General features: G+C 40.2%; 1 protein-coding gene across 6 annotated transcripts in view; it reads right to left on the minus strand.

Annotated features, from left to right (window-relative positions):
• The window catches only part of LOC121529380 (caskin-2-like), a 96,117-nt gene that overhangs the window by 16,387 nt on the left and 58,645 nt on the right, over positions 1–21,085 (minus strand). For all 6 annotated transcript variants that reach the window (XM_041817179.1, XM_041817178.1, XM_041817177.1 and 3 more), the window contains exons 4-11: positions 17,794–17,891; positions 17,545–17,690; positions 13,250–13,345; positions 8,576–8,706; positions 6,389–6,497; positions 5,637–5,745; positions 2,623–2,717; positions 172–289 (exon numbers count right to left, since the gene is read on the minus strand). In XM_041817179.1, the coding sequence (XP_041673113.1) occupies positions 172–289; positions 2,623–2,717; positions 5,637–5,745; positions 6,389–6,497; positions 8,576–8,706; positions 13,250–13,345; positions 17,545–17,690; positions 17,794–17,891 (902 nt within the window). The remainder of the gene's footprint in view (positions 1–171; positions 290–2,622; positions 2,718–5,636; positions 5,746–6,388; positions 6,498–8,575; positions 8,707–13,249; positions 13,346–17,544; positions 17,691–17,793; positions 17,892–21,085) is intronic.

Genomic DNA, 21,085 nt, shown 5'->3' on the forward strand with positions numbered 1-21,085 from the left:
TTCACAAATAATCAAAAAAGTTAATTGATCAAAAGTTTATAATGAGCTTCCCACTCTGAGCATGACGTCACAGGATTATGGTCGCCGTAGCGATACCGTCCATGGCTTGCTTTTCTAAGTGAACATTCTCATGGAGTTTGATTTGAACTCTGAATGCAGGAGGAAACCGACCGTTTCGTCTGCTGATGACCTCCACAATGGACGGAGGGAAGAAGCCGACCCGGTCGGTCCCTCTCTGCGTGTCGTGGATATGGCCCTTCCAGCGCCCGTCCATGTGCTGCTCCAGCACCTGCAGAAGAAAAACACGGGTCACTATCAGGCCTCTGTGTCTGATAATAAAATAACCTTCCCTTCTTGATTCCAAAAGTTTGAGCAGTGAGGAAAAACCCAGGATGAACCCAGAATGATGTTTTTAACCATATTTGAACTTTTGGATTTTTCCACTCTGCAGCCTACGTGATCTGTGAAACATCTTGGCGATGATGGTGCAAGCCCAAACATGAAGCCACAGCTGGATCACGCTTCAGCTTTACTCACCGGCCTGATTCAGAGAAGAGACTGGTGTTTTAAGGGAATAATGTAAATTACACAACAGCATCCATTTCCCCTAAGATTTAACGGGCTATTCCACGGAATCGAACCACAGCCCGGATGTCTGGGAATAAGAAAAATGAGGGGATTTTTGCTCTTAAACATGTTCTGAGAAGGCAAACTTTCAGTGTTAATGTAAGTTAATAAATGATTCATAGGGGGAAGATTCTTTAACATGGACTTTATTTCAAGTACTTTGAGTTTTCCCAAAAGTCTGAACAAAAAATCTTCTCGTCTGCACTGAGGAGAAGATATCCTTTATTAATCCCACATGCAAATGCACAAAGAACAGATGTCTTCCAAATGCCTGAGCTATTTGGGGGTTCAGTATCTTTCTAGAAGTTACCTCAGCAGTGCTAAGAACCCAGCTAACTGTCCAGACTCATTTTCAGACTTAGTTCACACCTGGACTAGAACCAGTGACCCTCCAGTTCCAGCTCCTGCCATCCTACTTTTACTCCTGGTTCAATGAAGTGCAGGCATGGGCTTCAGTGAACTTTAAGAGAAGTACTGCAATAATTTCATCATCATGATAGGATCTATTATGCTCTATATTTGTTTCAGAACATTGGGAAATCAATATCAAGTAAATAACACTGAAGTCGACCCTCATACCCAGGGGAAACTCATGAAATGTGCAGGCGTTAAAAAAAACATGACATTTCATGATGAATGACACTCGTAGGTTTGTCATGAAGCTACGAGATATTTCACAAAGGCTTAAAGTGCACCAATAGATCAGGTTTTCTTTACATTTGAGGACAAAATGATTGGTTAGGATGTTTAAGTCTCTGCTCTGAATTTGTAGGGACATGTGCTCAAATGTCTCCAAACTCCAGATGGAAATGAGGGACAGAGGTTAGTGTGTGTAAAGTCTGCGGTTTGTGTGTAGGACTTGTCTCTGCCTGCCTTTGAACAGCGTTCTCACATTAAAGGTTTGTCACAGTCGACTACAGACGGCAGAGTTCAAACGGCCGACAGACTGACAGCGGCTCAGAGTTTGATGTGACACAGAACATTTACTAGATATCATCTCGTCTATCACGGAAGGAAAACCACTCAAAATGCAAATAAAGAGCTGAAATATGGGGAGAGACTCTTCAGAATTCTGTTGATGATACAGCAGAGTTATTGGATTTGATAGGGAATGACTCAATTATTGATTCAGATGTCCTCACTTATAAAATTCAGATAGTGAATCAGCGATATTGTAGTAAAAATGTCTATTTTAGGTAAAGGCAGCACAAAAGAAGTCAGAGTCACAGCAAGGAGTTCCCAACTTTTTATTTAAAGGTCACATATTTAACCCCTTTAAGACAGGTTTACATTGTTCTCAGAGGTCCTCAAAACATGCCTGTGAAGTCTGTTGCTGTAAAAACACTCCAGTATTGGACTATGTGTCTAAAACCCCTCTGTTTCAGCCCTGCTCAGGACAAGCTGTTTCTGTGGCTTTAAATGTTCAGAGCTGTCTGACTCCGCCCCTGACCACGCCCCTCTCAGGAAATGGATGTGGCTCTCCTACTCCTCTCAGCTGCCAGCTGACAGGAGTATAAAGAGAGGAGGGCGGGACTTTCTTCCAAACAGGGAGAGCTAACCAAACCTGGGGGCGGGGCTAACTGCCCACATGACATCATGAGGGGAGAATCTGAGACTGGCTTGTTTCAGCACACATTTTCTGAAAGTTGGAGAAAGGGGAGGGGATTTTTCTGATTCCTGGGGGGATTGTAGACAGACAGGGGCACATATTTTTGCTAAAAAAAAGCCTTAAAAAGTGAATTCTGCATAATAAATTACCTTTGAGACAAGCAAAAAGGTAGCTGCTGAGTTATGATTTGAAAAGTTTCATGTGGAAATCACATTTACAGAAGATTATTTCCACCTGTTGTGGCTGTACTGTTCAGTTTTGTTTCTCAGACTCTAAATTGGGCCTTATAGTTGGTATAAAACTCGATTTTATTCTGGATTGATGCTTTATTTATTGACTACTTATTGATAACTGAGGAGTGAAAGCCACGTATTTGAGCGTCTCACCATGATGACGTCTCCGGCTCTGATGTTGAGCGCTGTGGGATCATGGAGGTTCCAGTAATCCTTCAGAGCTCGGACCTGGAGAATCCCCGTGGCGTCTGTCAGAAACACGGGAAAACAGTGGTCAGGAAAAATTTGTTGACAGACTCACTGAAAATAAAAGCATCCATACATTGTAGGAATAACCTGATGAAAGCAGAGTAAATAAATCAAAAAGCAGCAGAAATGTGGAGCAAGTAACAACAGGAATCTAAACTTAAACACCAGAGTGAATCCTGGGATACGATGCTGTCAGTGTGACTCCGACTCTTCCCTCCATGAAGGACAAATGCAGCCGCACACATCAATTATTAATGTTTGTGAAAGTCATTGAGCTGTGCTCGAGTAAACACCACGGGAAAGTCTCCATCCATGTTTAAATCACTTCTCCAACACAAACCGCTCATTATTCCCTCGGTGTGTTCCCACAGGAACTTCAAACGAGCGCAGGATTACAGAGCGGAGGGAGCGTGCTGAATATATACAGCTCTGTTCAATTTGAGGCTGAATGTGAGCAGGCTGCTCTTTGAAGCTGTGAGAGCGCGCTGATAAAGAGTTTTAACGTTACATAACCCCCAAAATTTAAACACAGCTGCTGTTTGAATTATGTCAGGTGAAGCCGAGTACGTCCCAGATCCACGGAGAGGAGGGAGAGACGATGGAGGGATGGCAGAGGAGACGGAAACTTTGGTCAAAGTTTGGAAGTAGAATCTAGAGAATGTGGGTGAAGGCGTAAAAATGAGCTTGTGACTCTATGTCCTGCTACATATACCATCATTTTAGCCTGTTAGCGTAAATATTTATCAGGATGTGCTTACAGGCAGAAGCAAACAGGTCCAAGTTTGTGTTAGCATGCTAACAAACTGAGGTTAAAGGAGGGTTATCACACAAATACCATCATCTTTGATTCTACTCTCAGAGATCTGATGAAGACGTTGGGATGGTCCTTGCACCTAATTAACTAAAAACATGACTTGTGTACGACATTTTCTTCTTTATTCTTCCAATGAAACGTCTAAGATGACCACACATCCATACGACGGTAACGTTTTCCTTAAACCAGTGCTAACCAATCAATCCATGCAAATACTGCCGATGTTTTAACCCACGGGTGTCAAACTCAAGGCCCGACAGGCTCACCAGATCATATTTTTACTATAACTGGCCGACTGGTTTGAGGTCTGCAGATTTCCTCCAGTTTAAAAATGTAAACTTAACCCTGATGATTTAAAATATCCTTGTTAAGTCTTAAAAATGATAATAAGCGAAAAGTTAAAACAATTAGATAAAAACTCAGGCATACAGGAAAATAACCTTCTGTTTTTATTTCATATTCTTCATGTTGCATTTCACAGTTATGACACAAAGTATGGTTTTGACTTTTTATTTCATATTTTGGCCTTTTAAATTCACAATTTTAAATTTTTGTCTTATTTTTTGACTATTTAGATCCTCAATTTTACATTTTATATAAGTCATTTTTTACCTTTACCTAAGTTTTAAAACTCACGATTTTGATTTCTTTTCTCACAATTTGATCTTTTTGGCTCCTTACTTTGACTTTTATCTCATAACTTGACCTAAATTTCAAGTAATATTTTGACCTTTAAAGCTTAAAGTTAATTTATTTTTCTAAATAAATCCTTGTATGTGTTTAAAAGCCACTGAAGGGCCTGGAATGATTTTAAATATGTGAAAATGAGATGTTTGTCTAGATTTGTCAGGTGAATGAGGCCTAAAGTAAGTGTTCAGAGGGATTTCTGACTAGGAATAAGATGGAGTGATGTCTGAGTATTTGCAGGTGTAGCTACTTGTCGTTTTAGCGAGCGCTTCTCCTTGTTATCACATTGATTAAGTCAAAGGATAGCAGATCAGTGCTGGTCTAGACCGGTTTTGATGGAGACCAAGACAAGACTTAGTAAAAATCCCTGGCAGTAGCCTTTGTATACACCGGCTAACAGTACAACTCAACAGCTGCAAACTCGTGCCAAAGCAGGTCAGCAGAGGAGTGAAAATTTAAGTTGCTGCTCTTTGCTCCATATTTAATAAAGAAATGTGATCCAGTTCTGATTAAACTGCTGCTAAACTACATCCAAGCTACCCGCTACACTGGTGGAAACCATGGCTACTGGTGCAAAGTACAACTTAAGCCCCCATGCAGGTACGGCCTCGTTCCCCTCAAATGACGCTGAACCGGTTTGGCACATTGCAAGACGGATTTGCCTGACAAATTTGTTTGCAACTCTGTTTGCAAGGTTACAAGGTGACTAACATTTATGTGTGTGTTGTAACGAGATGCTGGAACAAGGAAGTTAGTTAGTTAGTAGCTCTAACAGCGCCACTCTGCAGCTTTATCAAGCTCAACCCTGCTCCTCCCTGCACATTTTTTAGATGACTTTGGGGCTTTTTTGTTTTATTAGATAGGACACGGTTGAACCTGCAACCAGTATGTCAAAGACTGTAGCCTGCTTTTATAACTAAACTAATCCAGCCTCTTCCCTTCACATTTACAGTTTGTCCATGTGTCTCCAAGTTTGATCAGAAATGACCACTGTGGAATAATCCAAAAATAAGATCTTGTTTGTCTGAATCTGCTGCTTTAGACATGCTACGTCCATTTTTACTCACCAGTGGTGTTAATACAGACACATAAAGTCTTATCAAAACATTTAAACACAAACGGTGGGAACTGGCAGGAAGAAGCATTGTTGGGACTGACGTCAGCTTTGGATGATCTTGCGTGGCATGATTTTTTCATCCGCAGAATCTTCAGATTTATGGGTAGATGACAAATCATTTCATCTGTACCAAATATGGGTTGAAAAAAAGCATTTTAATAATTTTGTTTTTGTGTTTTTATTGTAACTCGTTGAGGTAAAAGGTGCGATTTTTGCCCCAGTAGAATCGGGCAAAGCACAACTGCCTCATAATTGTTCTATACTTGAGTAAATGAGCTTATTTGTGGTTAGAGCACTGACCTCGGAGCAGCTGTTTGATGTCCCGACTGGCGTGCGACGTGGTGAACTGGTTGACGATGTCCAGTGCCGTCTGATTGTAGGTGTTCCTGATGTTGACGTCTACTCCGGCCTGCAGGGGGCGACATAGAGGACGGTTACTTTATCAGAGTTTGTTCTTAAACTCGTCTCTTCCCTTTGATGCCGTCTGAAATCTGCAGTCTGCCCTCGGGGGTTTGTTTCAGGCTCAATCTGATCTTACGTCAGTGTTGAACTTAGAGGGGAAGTGTAGCTGCAGGGCAACTGAGAGATGAATGGAGTCAAGTCACTGCGGGTTAAACAGGGAGACTCTCCCGAAGACTCTGATTAGACTAAAGTGAATCAGCAAGTCTGTTTTCAAAGAACTGTAATGCCGCCATTAATCCATTTTTAAACATGTTGTAATAACGTTTCCTGCAGTGTCAACCTCAGAACTCTGCAGAAACACCCCACCAGCAGTTTTCTTTGTATGATTGGTTTTTTGAACCCTACAGCAACCTGGAAATCCACACAGTCTGATCCAGAATGGTCATTAAATCTTAATCCGATTACAAAAAACAGAAGTTTTCAGAGCTCATAATTTTCTGAGTAGTGCCTGTAAACACACTGAAAGAAAATATTACTAACCTAGGCAGAATGAGGAGGATAAAACAGACTGATTATAACATATCTTTGATAGAAATGTTCCCTGCATACGGCCCTATCTGCTCTCTGTTATTATGTGAATGTAAACTCACATCCAGCAGCAGCCGGACCACCTCGGTCTTCCCGTACAGAGAAGCTTCGTGCAGAGCCGTTCCAGACTTGGTGGTCTTGTTGATGTCGATGCCAGCCTTCAGCAGCAACCTGAAACAAAAAATAGACACATGAGATCTACCTGTAGGCCCTACACCTGTGACAAGAGCTGTTATGAGCTTGAGAATTCCTGCACTTCTTTGGTCATAAATGAAGTTTGCTTTCATGTAAGGTTGGAAAAGGCTGGTATGATATTTACCATATTTATTTCTGTAAAGACACCCAATATTAGCAGTTTAATGTTTTTAATCACCAAAAAACGTGGGGACAAGGCCTAAAGAGGATTTGGAGCATCCAGCTTGTTCTCCTGGCTCGGCTTTAAAGCCTGCATCTCTGGTGGTATGGGGTTGCATTAATGCCTATGGCGTGGGCAGCTCCAACATCTGGAAAGTATGCAGAGGTTTTAGAGCAACATATGCTCCCATCCAGACAACGTCTCTTTCAGGGAAGGCCTTGATTATTTCAGCAAGACGATGCTAAAGCACATACCACAACCATCACAACAGCATGGCTTCACTGAAGAAGAGTCCTGGTCCTGAACTGGTCTGCCTGCAGTCCACACATTTCACCAAAAGAGCATTATAAAATGAAAAGGAGACCCAGGACTGTTGAGCGGCTAGAATCCTACATCAGACAAGGATGGGACAAAATTCCTCCCCACAAAACTCCAGCAACTGGTCTTCTTACTTCAGACATTTACAGACTGATGTTAAAAGAAGAGGGGATGCTACACAGTGGTGTCCCTACTTTTCTGATATGTGTTGCTGTTTTCAAATTCAAAACTAGCTAACATTTTTCATGAAATGTTAAAATGTCTCAGTTTCAACATCTGTTATGTTGTTTATGTTCTATTGTCAATAAAATATAGGTTTATGAGATTTGACAATCAAGGACATCTGGTTTTATTTACATTTTACACAGCAACCCAACTTTTTTGGAATAGGGGTTGTACATACAGTCATGTGAAGAGGTTTGAGGCATACAGGGTGCTAATGAGGGGGGTGGCCAGAGACACGTGTCTCTCGGGAGCCAAGGTCAAGCTTAACGGCATTCCTTTAGTCTGCGATGTTTTACACCCAGAGACCTCTGGCTGTTTTCAGGCCACAGCAGGGTCACTAACAGGGTCACCTTTTTAACCATAAACTGTCAAACTTGTTTCACCAGTAATAAAATATAAAAAACTTAGCACTTATTATTAACGATTTTGACATTTGAAAAGTTAAAAAGATAATTTTACAGGCTCACAATCTGAGAATAGTAAATTAGTTCAAAAAGGTCAAAACATGAAATTAAAATTGAAAAATAAATATTGCACAACCCTACTGTTAATGCTATAAAAATTCAATCAAATGGCTTTTTAAAAAGCCTTACATCATTTCTGGATGTGTAGTGAAAAATGTACCAGATTAAATGTCCCAGATATTTGGGTTTTGCATGCATTTATCTTATAGAAATGAACATAACCTGAAGGCTACAGACTCCAAAATAAACCACATCTCTGCCACTCTGATATTTCTGAGTTCTCCCCGCTCTGATCTCCGTCTTTGCTCTGATTATGAAATGTTTCTGAAAGATTCAGTAAAGCAGCTTTTCCTCATTTGCATGACTCGTCCCCTTTTAAGTCTTTCCCAACAACCTATCAGCCGGCTCATGTGAAAATGTAAAACGCTGACTGGAAGCTCCCCTACGCTCCAACACGCACACACGGAGCGAGATGTAACAGGGATAAGGGCGGTAAACTGGGTCACGGGGATGTCGGCGTGGATTTCTGAGCTCTGCAGGATATTTGAGGCATGAAGAAGAGACAGCCAGAGTCCTCGCTCCCACATCGCCATTATTCAAATGATCCGGCTGGGTGGTCAACAGCCACACGCCACAGAAGCCTCGCCCACTCTGCCTCGAATATCAGGGCATGTTGAAGTTTAAATACCTTCAACCAAAACATTCAGGGATTCATAAATCATCAGAAGTAGTAAAAATAACTTCTTAGACCTTTAGGAAGACCTGAAAACTCAGCTGATGTTTTTTGTCTAGTTTAATTGATCAGAAATGTGTAAAAACAGCCAAATCGTTGTACTAAATCAGTGAAATCTAACAGATTTCCCTCTATGGATTGTTGCTCATCTCACCGTATGATGTCTTTGTGTCCGTTCCGTGCAGCGAGGTGAAGCGGCGTGGTGAAAGCCGAGTCCGTCGGCTCCTTCCTCTCGCCCTCCAACAGCGCCACCACCATGTTACTGCTCAGCAGCAGCTGGGCCACCTGGAGATGAGGAGAGCATAATCTTAGTGACAAAATGTACAGCCAGAGACCTTCAGACACAACAGGGACTGAAAACAGCGTCAGAGAGTCTGCAGGTGACGATGAGAGAACGCCACAGAGACCGGGGAATGATTCCAGATGTTGGGCTGCAGAAACAGCTGCAAGTTCACTCTGAGGATGATAATGTCAGGGAAGATGCATCTATTATGAACTCTTTAACACGCTCAGATTAAACAATCTTGAGATTTTTGCATTATATTGGCTCTACTGAGTCATTGGAGAGATTAAATAGTGATAAAATAAACCCAAGGATAAATAAAGCTCCAAGAAAGAGAAGGGACAGATGTGCCTGTTTGACAAAAATCAAGATAGGGAAAAGAACCAGGGAGCAAAAAAGTAGTTATGTGGCCATGTAGAGAAAAAAAAAAACATGCAATTTGACTAAGCACCTCTGTGTTGCACTGGAAGCTGTCCCAGGATGTGCATGCACTCTACAATGCGTCTAGCCCGCATGCATATTCTTGTACCATTTTCAGTGCAAACCTGGAAGGAACTTTTAAAGTTCATTTCTCCCTCATTATGAGAAACTAGCTCTTTTTTCATACGTCTTTTTCTCCCCCTTAATCTGTGTAGTATTTTCTTTAAACCTGCAGTCTTGGGCCCGGTGGTTTTCTCCACCGCATCTGTAGCATTTTCTAATGTTCGGCTGGGTTTTGGTCGTGTGCCGCTGACCTTTTTCACCAACCTACCACTCTGTTCCCAGCCCTAGAAAAAAAGTTTTAAAAGTTAAATAATTCAGAAAAAGACGCCCAAACATATTAGTAAGGGAAACAGGGGTAACTTCTTCACATAGGATTTTGTGCTTTTCCTTTGGAATGACGGGGATTGAGTTTGGGTGGTGAGGAACCGGAATGAAGCACCCAGATCTGTCTTAAAATTCAGTATGGTGGATATCAGTACTATGTAGGTACCAGTACTATGTTAGTACCAGATCTGGATACTCATCCCTAATGGTTCCTTTTAAAACAACAATGCATAAGAACTCCAAACCGCTCACTCTGCTGCATCACAACATGAGCTGGAAATACTCTGTGCACGTTTGAAACATGATTTCCCTAAAAGAAGCCGCTCACATTCATCATCACGTTAAATCAGATTTCAAACAAAGGCTGAGTTTGTGGTTAACGAAGAGTTTAGAGGAGGAGATGAAACAGAGGAGAGCTGAATGGAAACACAACAGCTGCTGTCGACACACCCCGACATCACTGAGCAGCAGCTGAGGGATACACAACACACACACATCACACACACACACACACACACACACACCACTACACACTCTAAAGATATCTGGGTGAAGTTTGAATCAGCTGTGGGGGATCAGGCTTCACTTTCATGTCTCATTTAACAAATTCACGAGTCAAAACAAAGACGTCTCATTCACTCAACTACTCTCACACACATTTGAGGTATTTTTACATGTGTGTTTTTTTATTTTTCCCTACTTTAAACCTCCGCTCCTCTACATCTCAGTGGGATATGAGCAACTTCTAACTCTGCTATATTTATCCAGAGATTCATCTACTCTGCAGGCAAGGCAGAGAAGCCATGGCAACTTTATTCAACAGCAGTTGATACACAGAGCAGGCGGTCGTTTTTTACTCATGGTGCACCTAAAACCAAGCTAAAATCTCAACATGCGCCATATTTATATCACATATCCACACCAGTCTCCTTAACACGTGTAACAGCGTCTTTAGTTGGTGAATCGTTGTAGTAGTAAATCATGGCTGTAAAAATTCCCAAGGCACTCCTACAGTAGCCTCAAGGCACAACAGATGGAAACACAGCACCGTGCCAAGTTATAGAGCTTAATAGAGAATTAAACCAGAATTAAAGACATTCCAGTAATAATAATAATAATAATAATAATAATAATAATGACACTACAACTACTATTATTAATAATAATAATAATAATAATAATAATAATAATAATAATAATAATAATAATAATAATGACACTACAACTACTATTATTAATGATAATAATAATAATTTAAACATAATAATATTACTATAATCATTATTATAACACAATAATAATCATTTATCATAATAACAATAATAACAATAATACAATTATAATAATGACACTACAACAACTAATATAAATTATAATAATAATTACAAAAATAATATAATAATAATTATAATAATAATAATACTATTATCATTATTACAACACAATAATAATTATTTTTTATGATTATTATTAATAATAATAATATGTTTACCACTGCTACTAATAATAATGATGATGAAAATTATAATATAGTAATAAGAATTATGATACTACTATGACTTATAATGATAATATTTATAAAAATAAAAATAATAGTATGACAATAACAATGATACTACTTCTACTTATAATATTAAAAATAATAATACAATACTAATTGTGATAATAATAAAATAATAATAATGAATAATCATAATAATAGTAAAATAATAAAAGTAAAGTATACAATATTAATTATGATGCTATTACTAATAATGGTAATACTAATAATACAATAATAATGATACTATTATCATTATCATTAATACTATTATTATTATAGTTATTATTATTATTATATAATAAAGACCACTTCTTCTTCTACTAATACTACTACTAATGATAATAATAATAATAATAATTCCTATAACTCTTCTTCTTAAATGATTCAGTGGACAATATTCATTTGTACATTATTCATATTAATTAATTATTCATATCATCTTAAACTTTATACATTTATTGATTTGAAAATAAATCCTGAATGTAAAGGAATAATGTACCTCTAGGAGACGAAACATTTCAACAGGATAAAACTGTGGAAATATGAGACAGATTTCTCCACACAGGGTTCAGGAGAAAATCTAAATCCGTGTCTGAGAATGATGAAATATGTCAGAGCAGACAGAACAAACAGAGAAATCTCGTTCTGACACGCTGGAAGTTTGGTGAAACTGAGAGTGAGAGACAAAGAGACAAAGATAACCGCCGTGTTTATGGACAGACGTAGAAGAGTAACCGTGGCAACACAATCAAACCAATGTGTGTATGTTTGACCAGCTGTGACTGTGTTTAGTCAAACCAAGAAAAAGACATTACTCTGACTTAGGATTGCTCCTGGGAAATAACTGTAGTCTAAAAACACCATGAACAACATGTGTTTTAGGATTTATACTCAAGGACTCATGTCCATCTCTGCAGAAATATGGATAGCAGGTGTTTTTACTTGCTATAGTCTATCTGTGTCATCTATTAGAGTACAAACAGTCATGATTATATATTTTAGGCATGTAGGGCTCTAAGCATTCATCATGAGGCTGATGAGCCTGAGGCAGAAACTGTCACTCTGCAGCCAAGGTCAAACTCCATGGCATCTCTGGGCCTCTCACCCCTGATAATAGACAGACGTGGATCAAAATGATTGGCACCACCGTTTTCTAAACTCAAACTCACACTAGCGAGCCTGATGCCTGTGGACGCACCGCACCTCAGCACTTTAGGCCAACGCTTTAGTCTTGAAGCCCCCAGTCACAGCTGGGAGAGTGTTTCCCTAAGAGAAAAGAAGTTTTGTCCAGCTAGGCTGCCATAGTAGCAGCACTGCTTGAGTGTGTTCTGAGGAAAAAGAAATTTAGCATCATCTTTTGCTTGTAGAAGCTCAGCTTGTGGAGAAATACCACTGCTTTTATTGTTTTTTTCCTTACCTAATGATGCAGGGAGGTGATCCCCGAGTGCTATGCAGAGGCTGCTGGGGAATTTAACCGTTGCACACTGCTGTCAGTGTGTGTTAAGGACGGCAATCAAAGCACGTCAAATGACACGACGTGCCAGTCTGGTGCCAGTCTGTTTTGGGCTTTTCTTGCCACATCCACCCATTACTTCACCCTAAAGTGTTGACTTTGTTATTTTTTCAATAGATTATTTCCCCAGGCTCCTGGTAGTGTGCAAGGACATCCAGAGTATGACCAGGGTTGTGCCAAGCCTCCTTCAGACAGCTTCCTCGCCATCTACGCCTTGCCTAGCCTCCTTTTCTTGCTCAAACATTCCTAAAAGTTCTGCAGGGTGCTGTAATTGGATGTTTACTATCCTATAATTACATGAAACAAAGTTTTCATGTTTGCATGCACACGTTAGAATGAAATAAGTGAACCGACAGTGCTAAGATAAAAAGGCTGGTGCACTAACTCCGCTACTGAAAGCGCTACTCTTTAGAGCAACTTTTATGCCTTTTCCCAGTCCTGCCCACACATTTCCTGCTTGTTTGTGAACAGAACCATGGCAGCTGAAGACAAGTGTATTATGTTGAAGTTGGAGCTGATTAAATATTGATCATCAGTACTTTTTATTTCTCAACTACTGAGGCTTGCTGCTTGGTAAATGCACACAAAGGTGGAAGCCTTGAAGTAGAAGTATTTATCAGACTCGGTAAGAGTCGCAAAGAGAGAGAAATAAATAATAAAATAAAAAAAACACAGGGCTTACCTGGACTCTCCCAAACTCACAGGCCAGGTCCAGAGGAGTCTTCTTGGCCTTGTTGATCAGACACGGGTTGGACTGATGCTGCAGCAACATCTCAGACTGATAAAACACAAGGACAGACACAACATAACCATAAGACACCAGCTAAGCAAGACATGACACACAGAGGTTTATACCACAGCCAGTCTGATGCAAAACCAACAGACTCTGGTCTCAAGGTTGCACTACAGCTTTAACCTAGCTTAGAAAAAGTACTGCAAGGAGAGGGAAACTTCTAGACAGACATCATATTTGCAGCTGTGCAGTCTCAAACACCTGCAGAAGTTCCGTCAGTGTCTCGGCCCTCAGAGGTTTTCTGTGTGTTATGTTAATCCTGAAAAATGGATAATATTTCATAATCTCTCAGCCAATCAGATGATGTAATCTAGGACTGTCTCAGGGCTCAAAGGGGCCGTATAAACAAAGACAGTTTTAGTGTGATTATCACGGCTCTGCAGGGATCCTGCAGGAGGGATTAGAGAGATGAACGAGGTGATTTCTATTAATCCTGACAAAAACAAAAAAATATAGACATTAATATTAAGCTCTAAAAGATGTATTGGCACAGATGTTTCAGTGAATGGAAATTCTGATGTAACCTCTTGTGATAAGAGCAGAATGATGCATGCTGTAAAAACACGGTATTTAAATTCAGCCACCAGGGCGCTCCCTATCAAAACAATAACAAAAGATGGTGAGCAGAGACCAGCGCGCTCAGCTCCATCCACCTCTGTTATTTAAATCTTATTTTAAACAATTAAAGTTCAAATGCACTCCACATAATACGTTTACCATAGGCAGAGAAAGAGAGGGGGCTTATGGGGCTTCAGCCCAGAATGTTTTTCTTAAAAGCCCCGAATCTTTCAGGCTGGTTGTAAGTATGAAGCTTATGGCCTCGCTGATAACAGCATGGAAATGTAATTTAATTTTTTTTTTTTCTTTTTTTACTTTTCTGAACGTATGTACGGCAGAGGATTAGGGACATTTAACAAAAAAAAAATATGGTATGCAAATCTTAAAAATTCTAATAAAAATGACAGAAGTTTTACTTTATTGCAGAATTTAACAAAGACATGCCGATTTTTAATACTCTTTCATATCAGTGTAAAAAATACTTTTAAAATTACTCTAAAAATACAATTTTCAGCATTTTTGTGAATAGATTAATTTCTCCAACCCCAATTAATGCTTTTATGTGCATTCCCACCTTACCTATTCAATGTAACTTAAAATATAAACTGAAGACATTTTTAGGAGGCAGAAGCTTTAAGCTACCTTATTCCATTAAATATCCCTTCTGTCCAATTTGTTGCCCATTTTAGCCTTATTTTTGCCACTTTTACACCATTTTCTGCCCATTTAAGCAACCTTTTGCAATTCAGTACCATTTGTACCTATTCTCTACCAATTTTTGCCACTTTTACAAAATTTTTTGCCCATTAAAGCTTCCTTTTGCCATTAAATACCACTTGTTTCCTATTTTTTTGCCACTTTTTTGCCCCTGTTGACTGCTTTTTGACTATTTTAGTCTTTTTTGTAGTCACGCTTTTTTTGCCACCTTATCCAATTTTGGACCATTATTTGGCACCTGTAACTCATTTCTGTGACTTCTCACCCATTTTTGCTACTTTCTGACACTTTTTCTCCTCATTTCTACCCATTTTCACCGATTTTTGCTGCTGTTTGACCATTTCTGTCACCTTTAACTTATTTTTATTGCTTCTTCAAGCTGTTTTTACCACTTTTCACCACTATAAGCTACCTTTTGCCATTAAATACCACTTTTTTCTGACTTTTTTGCCCATTGTTGCCACATTTTTGCCACTTTTAACCCATTTTTTCCCCTTTTCACTGAAAAATATTGGACTCCAGGATGGTGTTTCATGATAATGACACTTTTAGCTCAGTTAGGTGAAGAAAAAATGATGTTACCAACTAAGTATTTTTTGAGGTTGAACAACATTATTTCCGCCTAAATCGTGTGTGGATTTGTTGGCATTATGAACCTCAAGTTTTGATTAAAGGTAAAAAAAAAAAAAAAAGTGCATAAAACTGTGCATAAAAATTCTAGGGAAGAGCCCACCCCTTGGTCATCTTTTGTTTGGGCTAAGCCCCGGGTTTTAAACATGTCTGGCTCTGCCCCTGGCGCTTACTATTTAATAAACCAATGTGTTTGTTTCATGGATGAATTCCTTACAATGAGGGAGAAAAGCTGTTAAAAGTGCAAGCTCCTTGTAAGGTATCTTGGATTGCTTGTGGTGCAAACCAGTAGGGGCACTTTTAACAGCTTTTCCCCCTTATTTAAAAAAATATCCATGCAACAATGCACAGTTATGACATGGTGAGGGCCAACCCCCTTGGGTTTAAGTTACAGCAAGATTTTTATATTATAAAACAAGTATAAAAAGTGCAGGGGCACTGGATTTTACGGCAATGTGATTATTTGGCATTTTCATAAATAAACCATATCCATGAATTAATATTAACATGCATTAATAGTTCCATATCTTAGCTTTTAGATCTGTTGCAGAAAAGACAAAAAGGTTTATTCATATTTTCTGTTGGAATTGTGCTTTAAAGGAGCATCCTGCACTTAAAATGACACTAAATTTAATTTTGTTTGCTGTAAATAAAAGGAGTCTGTAAATATCAACTCTAAAATCAGGATAAAGTGTCTGAGGTGTTTGTCAGTGGGGGGTGAAAGATAAAAAACAGACCATTTGGCTCACCTACATTCATCTTAATCCTGTCCTGACACACTACAGAGCCGTGTGTGTGATTACAGCAGGAGCCACCCTAAAATCTGCCCTCAGGATTAATAGAAAAATAAAAACCTCTGCAGTGTTCTCCCCTCCCACCAAACATCGCTCACATCTGCTCAGCTGGGACGAACAACAACACAGAAACAGGGTCACCAATTACAACAACAACCAGACCCCTAAAATCCACCTCATCAGCACCGTCTGAACCCCTTTAATCCAATCACAGCACTGGGATTCATCCTGGAGGGCTTTACTGCAGTAAAATTAACTAAAATAACAAACAACCAGGTCCTTCCTTTGTTTGTTAGAAAGAAAGATTCATCATGAAAGATGTGCTGTTGTTCCACCTCAGCATTTAATCAACTTTATACAGCTATAAAGTCTTCATTCAGCTTAATTTAGACCAGTTTTAAATATTATTTCCCCAGAAAACCTTAAAAAAGACAACTTTTTTTGCCCTTTTTTCACAATTTTTTGCCACTTTTCACCCATTTAAGCTACCCTTTGTCTTTAAACACCACTTTTTCCCTAGTTTTTGCCCATTTTCGCCACCTTTTTTTTTTGCCACTTTTATCACATTTTTGCCCTTTTTCACCATTTTTCTTTGCAATTTTCCACCCATCTAAGCTACTTTTTGCCATAACATACCACTTGTTTCCTCTTTCTTGCCACTTTTAACCCATTTTTGCCCCTTTTCACCCCTTTCAGCTAACTTTTGCCATTAAATACCACTTTTTTCCTACTTTTTTGCCCATTTTGACAATTTTTTTGCAACTTCTTACCCATTTTTGCCCCTTTTCACCATTTTTTCACCCACTTTTCCCCCATTTCAGCTACCTTTTGCTACTAAATACAACCTGCTTCCAATTTTTTGCCCATTTTGCCACTCTTGACTGCTTTTTGCCCATTGTAGTCACTTTTCACTCATTTTTTGCCACATTTGGCCCATTTTATGCCACCTGTAACTCATTTTTAATGTCACTTCCCACCCATTAATGCTACTTTCTGACCATTTTTCCACTGTTTCGCCCCTTTTCTCCCATTTTTGCTGCTTTTTGCCACCTTTAACTTATTTTTATTGCTACCTCAAGCTGTTTTTGCCACTTCTCACCACTTAGATTGTGGCTCTTTCAAATGTATTTTTCAACAATTTGGCTCTTTGGTTGAGCAGGGTTGAGTAACACTGATTTAGACATTCAAACGTCTTCTATTAGCAGATATCTAGGCCAAACATTGATACTGATCAAACCAGATTCCTCCCTAATTGTTGGGAGGGGCAAACCAAACATAAACTGTCCAGATCTGTCATGTGGACCTGTAGGATCTTGTGTGAAATGTAGTAGCAAAACAGAATAAAGGCTGTCTAATGTCTGTTTGTAGAAGACTCTTAGTGTAACAGAGAAAATCAGCAAGTGTAGACATCTGAGGCCTGATATGCAGTCCCTAAACTTCTATAAACCAGTATAAATGTGATGTTACAGTTCTGTTTGCACTGACCACTTGGTAGTGTCCATACTGAGCTGCCAGGTGGAGAGGAATGTGTCCGTCCAGAGAGACTCCGTTCACCGAAGCTCCAGCTCGAAGCAGCATCAGCACCGACTCAGCCTTCCCCTGCCAGGCGGCGTAGTGAAGAGGGCGCATTCCTACAACACATATAGACTCAGTAAGAACACTGAGAAACAGAACAACAGGGGAGAGGCAGCTGATAAATATCCATATTTAGGACAGCAGGTCAGTGTGACTGACCGTTGCTGTCCTTGACGTCGACTGTGGCCTGAGCCTCGAGCAGAGCGGACAGCAGCTCCGTGGTTCCTGTGAGAGCGGCGTGATGCAGAGCCGAAAACCTGACACAAACACAGACAAAAAAGAGCATCATAAAAATGCATGTTTGATTTAAAGAGTTTATAAAAAAAAGCTTGATTTCACCACAAACACTTGAAGACACCACACCAGTTCACTCATTAGACCCGGTTTAATTAAAAGGCCTCAAAGACGGCTGCATATAAACACGGTGAGTTTATTTAAAACCTGTTAAACAGAGTTTAAGAAGAAGATAACAGACTAGAATTCAAACCAAGTATGGACTGTTTCTCCTCCTCTTTGTCCTCTCACTCTTCCTCATTTCTCCTCCAAGGTGTGCTGCAAACTAGACAATATAAGGTCTAATTTTGGCACCAATCTGGCCCGTTAACACCTGGGGAACATGGCCAGATCAAAGGCTTTATGCAACTGATCATGTGTCCAGCAGCTGTTTCAGCATGGATGCATGTATGCAGACTACCTGGGTGTGCATTGCAACTCAAACACCTGATTTTCTGGGCGCAGATGACCTAGCACCCCAGGTTCAGGTCTGCCTTGTGGCTTCTTCCCTGCATGTCTCTCCCCCTCTCTCTCATCCCTGTTCCCAACTCCATCGCATGATCCTCCCCTCTAAATAAAGGCATGACAAATACACATGTTTTCCTAACAAAAACACCTGATTTGCATGTTTGCAAAGTGAAATTCTCAAGAAAAAAAGGCTATTTTTACCATGAGCAGTGTGCATCTCTTGGCCAAAACAGACAGGAAAATGATCAACAGAGAGCCGTAGTGGACTTGTTTTAGCAGATATGGATGTCCATACAGAATGGGGTTGTCCTTTCAAAATAAAAGCCTGGTTTGGCATTTCTGTCGAGACATTCCTTACATTTGTACAGAAAATTCTAATTCCGAATTTTCCTCATTTCAGTTCTACAATGAATTATAGATTCTAGAAAGATTTATGGAGGTCAAACCTCAAACCTAGGTGAGAGCAAGCCGGGGGGGAGGGAGAGGGGGAGGAATCATGCCGTGACGCGGTTCGAAACAACTGGGCCTAATGTGAAGGCACCCTCAAATTGCCATGACAACAGCAGGAATGCCTGAGTCATGTGCCTACCTCGACTATAACATAGAGAATTAACAAACAGGAAATTAGCCTCCCTGTAGGCCTGACACAGAATATATTTTACTACTCATCTGCTAGTCATGTTTGCTGGGTCAGAGAGATTTAGAGCAGTTTTGTCGCTGTTTGAAGCTTGAAAATGAGACAAGAGATCTGAGTTCAACTTCATTCTGTAACCTGTAATTTCTCCATGCACTGATTGCTCCGTACTCTGCAGGGCCACAGTTTTGTTCTGACCAAAGGCGAGCGAACTCAGACACTGGAAGTGTGTCTAAAATGTTGTGCCCTGACCAGCTTGAGACAAAAGGAAACAGATCAGGGGAGTTCAAGCAGGAATAGTAAGGCAAAGGCAGATTAATTTGCCTTTTCAACATGGTTCTATGACTTTATTGTTTCTGTCATGGGCAAGTACATCATGAAGTGATAAGGTTAATGTCTGCCAGGAAGATCTAGTGAATTTGATCTTTTCCTAAAGCTCATGCTGGATGATACTAAACGGATACTATGCATGTTTTTTCAGCTGTATGGATCGATCTGCTCTATGTGGATTAAGCGCTGAATAAAGGCCTGCAGCATAGGCCAGCGTGGCGCTTCAGGGAAGTGCTGAAGCCGGGCTGGAGTTTGTGCAATGGAACTGCTGCAATGACTAGACCCTTGGTTCCCAACCTGGGGGTCTGGGACACCCCGGGGGGGCACCAAAGCTCTTGGGGTGAAAAAGCAGTAAGTAAGTAGTTTATTTAAACATCTTTTGATAAGAAAAGCATGCATAGGCCTTTTAAGGGTTTATCAGTGTTACACTCAAAATTTATGTTTATTTCTGGCAGCAGGACCTCTCTTGGGTCCTGGGGGGCGCTCTGCTTTTCTTAAGAACAGGTAGGGGGTGCTCCAAGGAGGTAATTGGAGGTAAGACCTTTCAAAGGAAACCCTGCTGACCTTTGTCACAGTCCACAGTGCCTTCACTCGTTCAGGTCTTGCAGGACTGTTGGACTGTGAGCAGATAAACTGTGTACGATGGTTGTGAGCTATAAAGGATTCACCGTGATTGTTGAAGAGCCAGCTGGAAACCATACAATGTAAGCCCAGCTTAAAGGTGTATTGTCAATAAGATTATTTTACTGTAAGCAGCTGGTGTGTGGTCTCACAGTCTGCCTGAATGATGAAAATCAGTTAAAACCGTCCTCATGTCTGTGGTCTCCCATGATTTTTAACTGAGTTGAGATTTCACTTCTTCTTCCTCCATCTCGTCACCTTTTACCTCTCTCCATCTCTTCTCTTCTTCCTCACTGGACCTCCTCTTCATCCTTCAAACTTCCTCCCCTCTCCTCTTCTTCATCCTCTCCTTCCTCCTCTTCTCTGCTCTGTCTTCGACCCTCTGATGAAGCCGCTAACTTTTACTTATTCTTACTGCGCCTCATTAAACCTGATCTGAAAGTAGGAAGTTCTGGGTCATCAGCGCTGAGCTCATCTATTTATTATTTGTGTGATTAATAGATTTATCATCTTCTCTTAACCCTCCATGCAGAGGGGAACAGAAGCCTCGGACTGGGACGGCCGGAGGCAACAGACTGATTTTTAACCGCCAATAACTCCAGAGCTCCTTGATTAAAAATATATTAAAGCGACCCGGAGATACAAAGCAGATGTGGAAGAAGAAATGAGGAACACCCTGAAGGCCTGGTGCTTTTAACTGTCTGCTCTTGTGTCTTTAAAATCATCTAAGAAAGTTTTGAGTCGAGCACTAACTAATCTAGTGACGGCCCGACTGTCAGAGGAAGTGTCTGGATGTTTCTGCAGGTGTAGGAGCGTCCCTGCTTTCATTTCCCATGATTGTACCCTCTTTTGATTTGCGGAGGCTGCAGCGTTCAACATTATTTATTCAAGAATCTTGCTCTGTTATCTTTTGATTACATACACTCCTAAATCTCTAGGTTTTATTACTCTAAAAACACGCAGATATACCGCCGTGCTACTGTCTGCTTTTCCTTACATGGATAAATTCCAGCTTCTCTGGTGTCTCAGAGGAGAATTACAGCAGCGGCGGCTGAAATAGTGGAGAGAAAAACATCTGTAACACTTCAGAAATGTTGGTATGTGTAGTAAAATTGGTTAAATGTT

Source organism: Cheilinus undulatus, linkage group 21, assembly GCF_018320785.1.
Source record: "Cheilinus undulatus linkage group 21, ASM1832078v1, whole genome shotgun sequence".
In the NCBI taxonomy this organism is placed as follows: domain Eukaryota; kingdom Metazoa; phylum Chordata; class Actinopteri; order Labriformes; family Labridae; genus Cheilinus; species Cheilinus undulatus.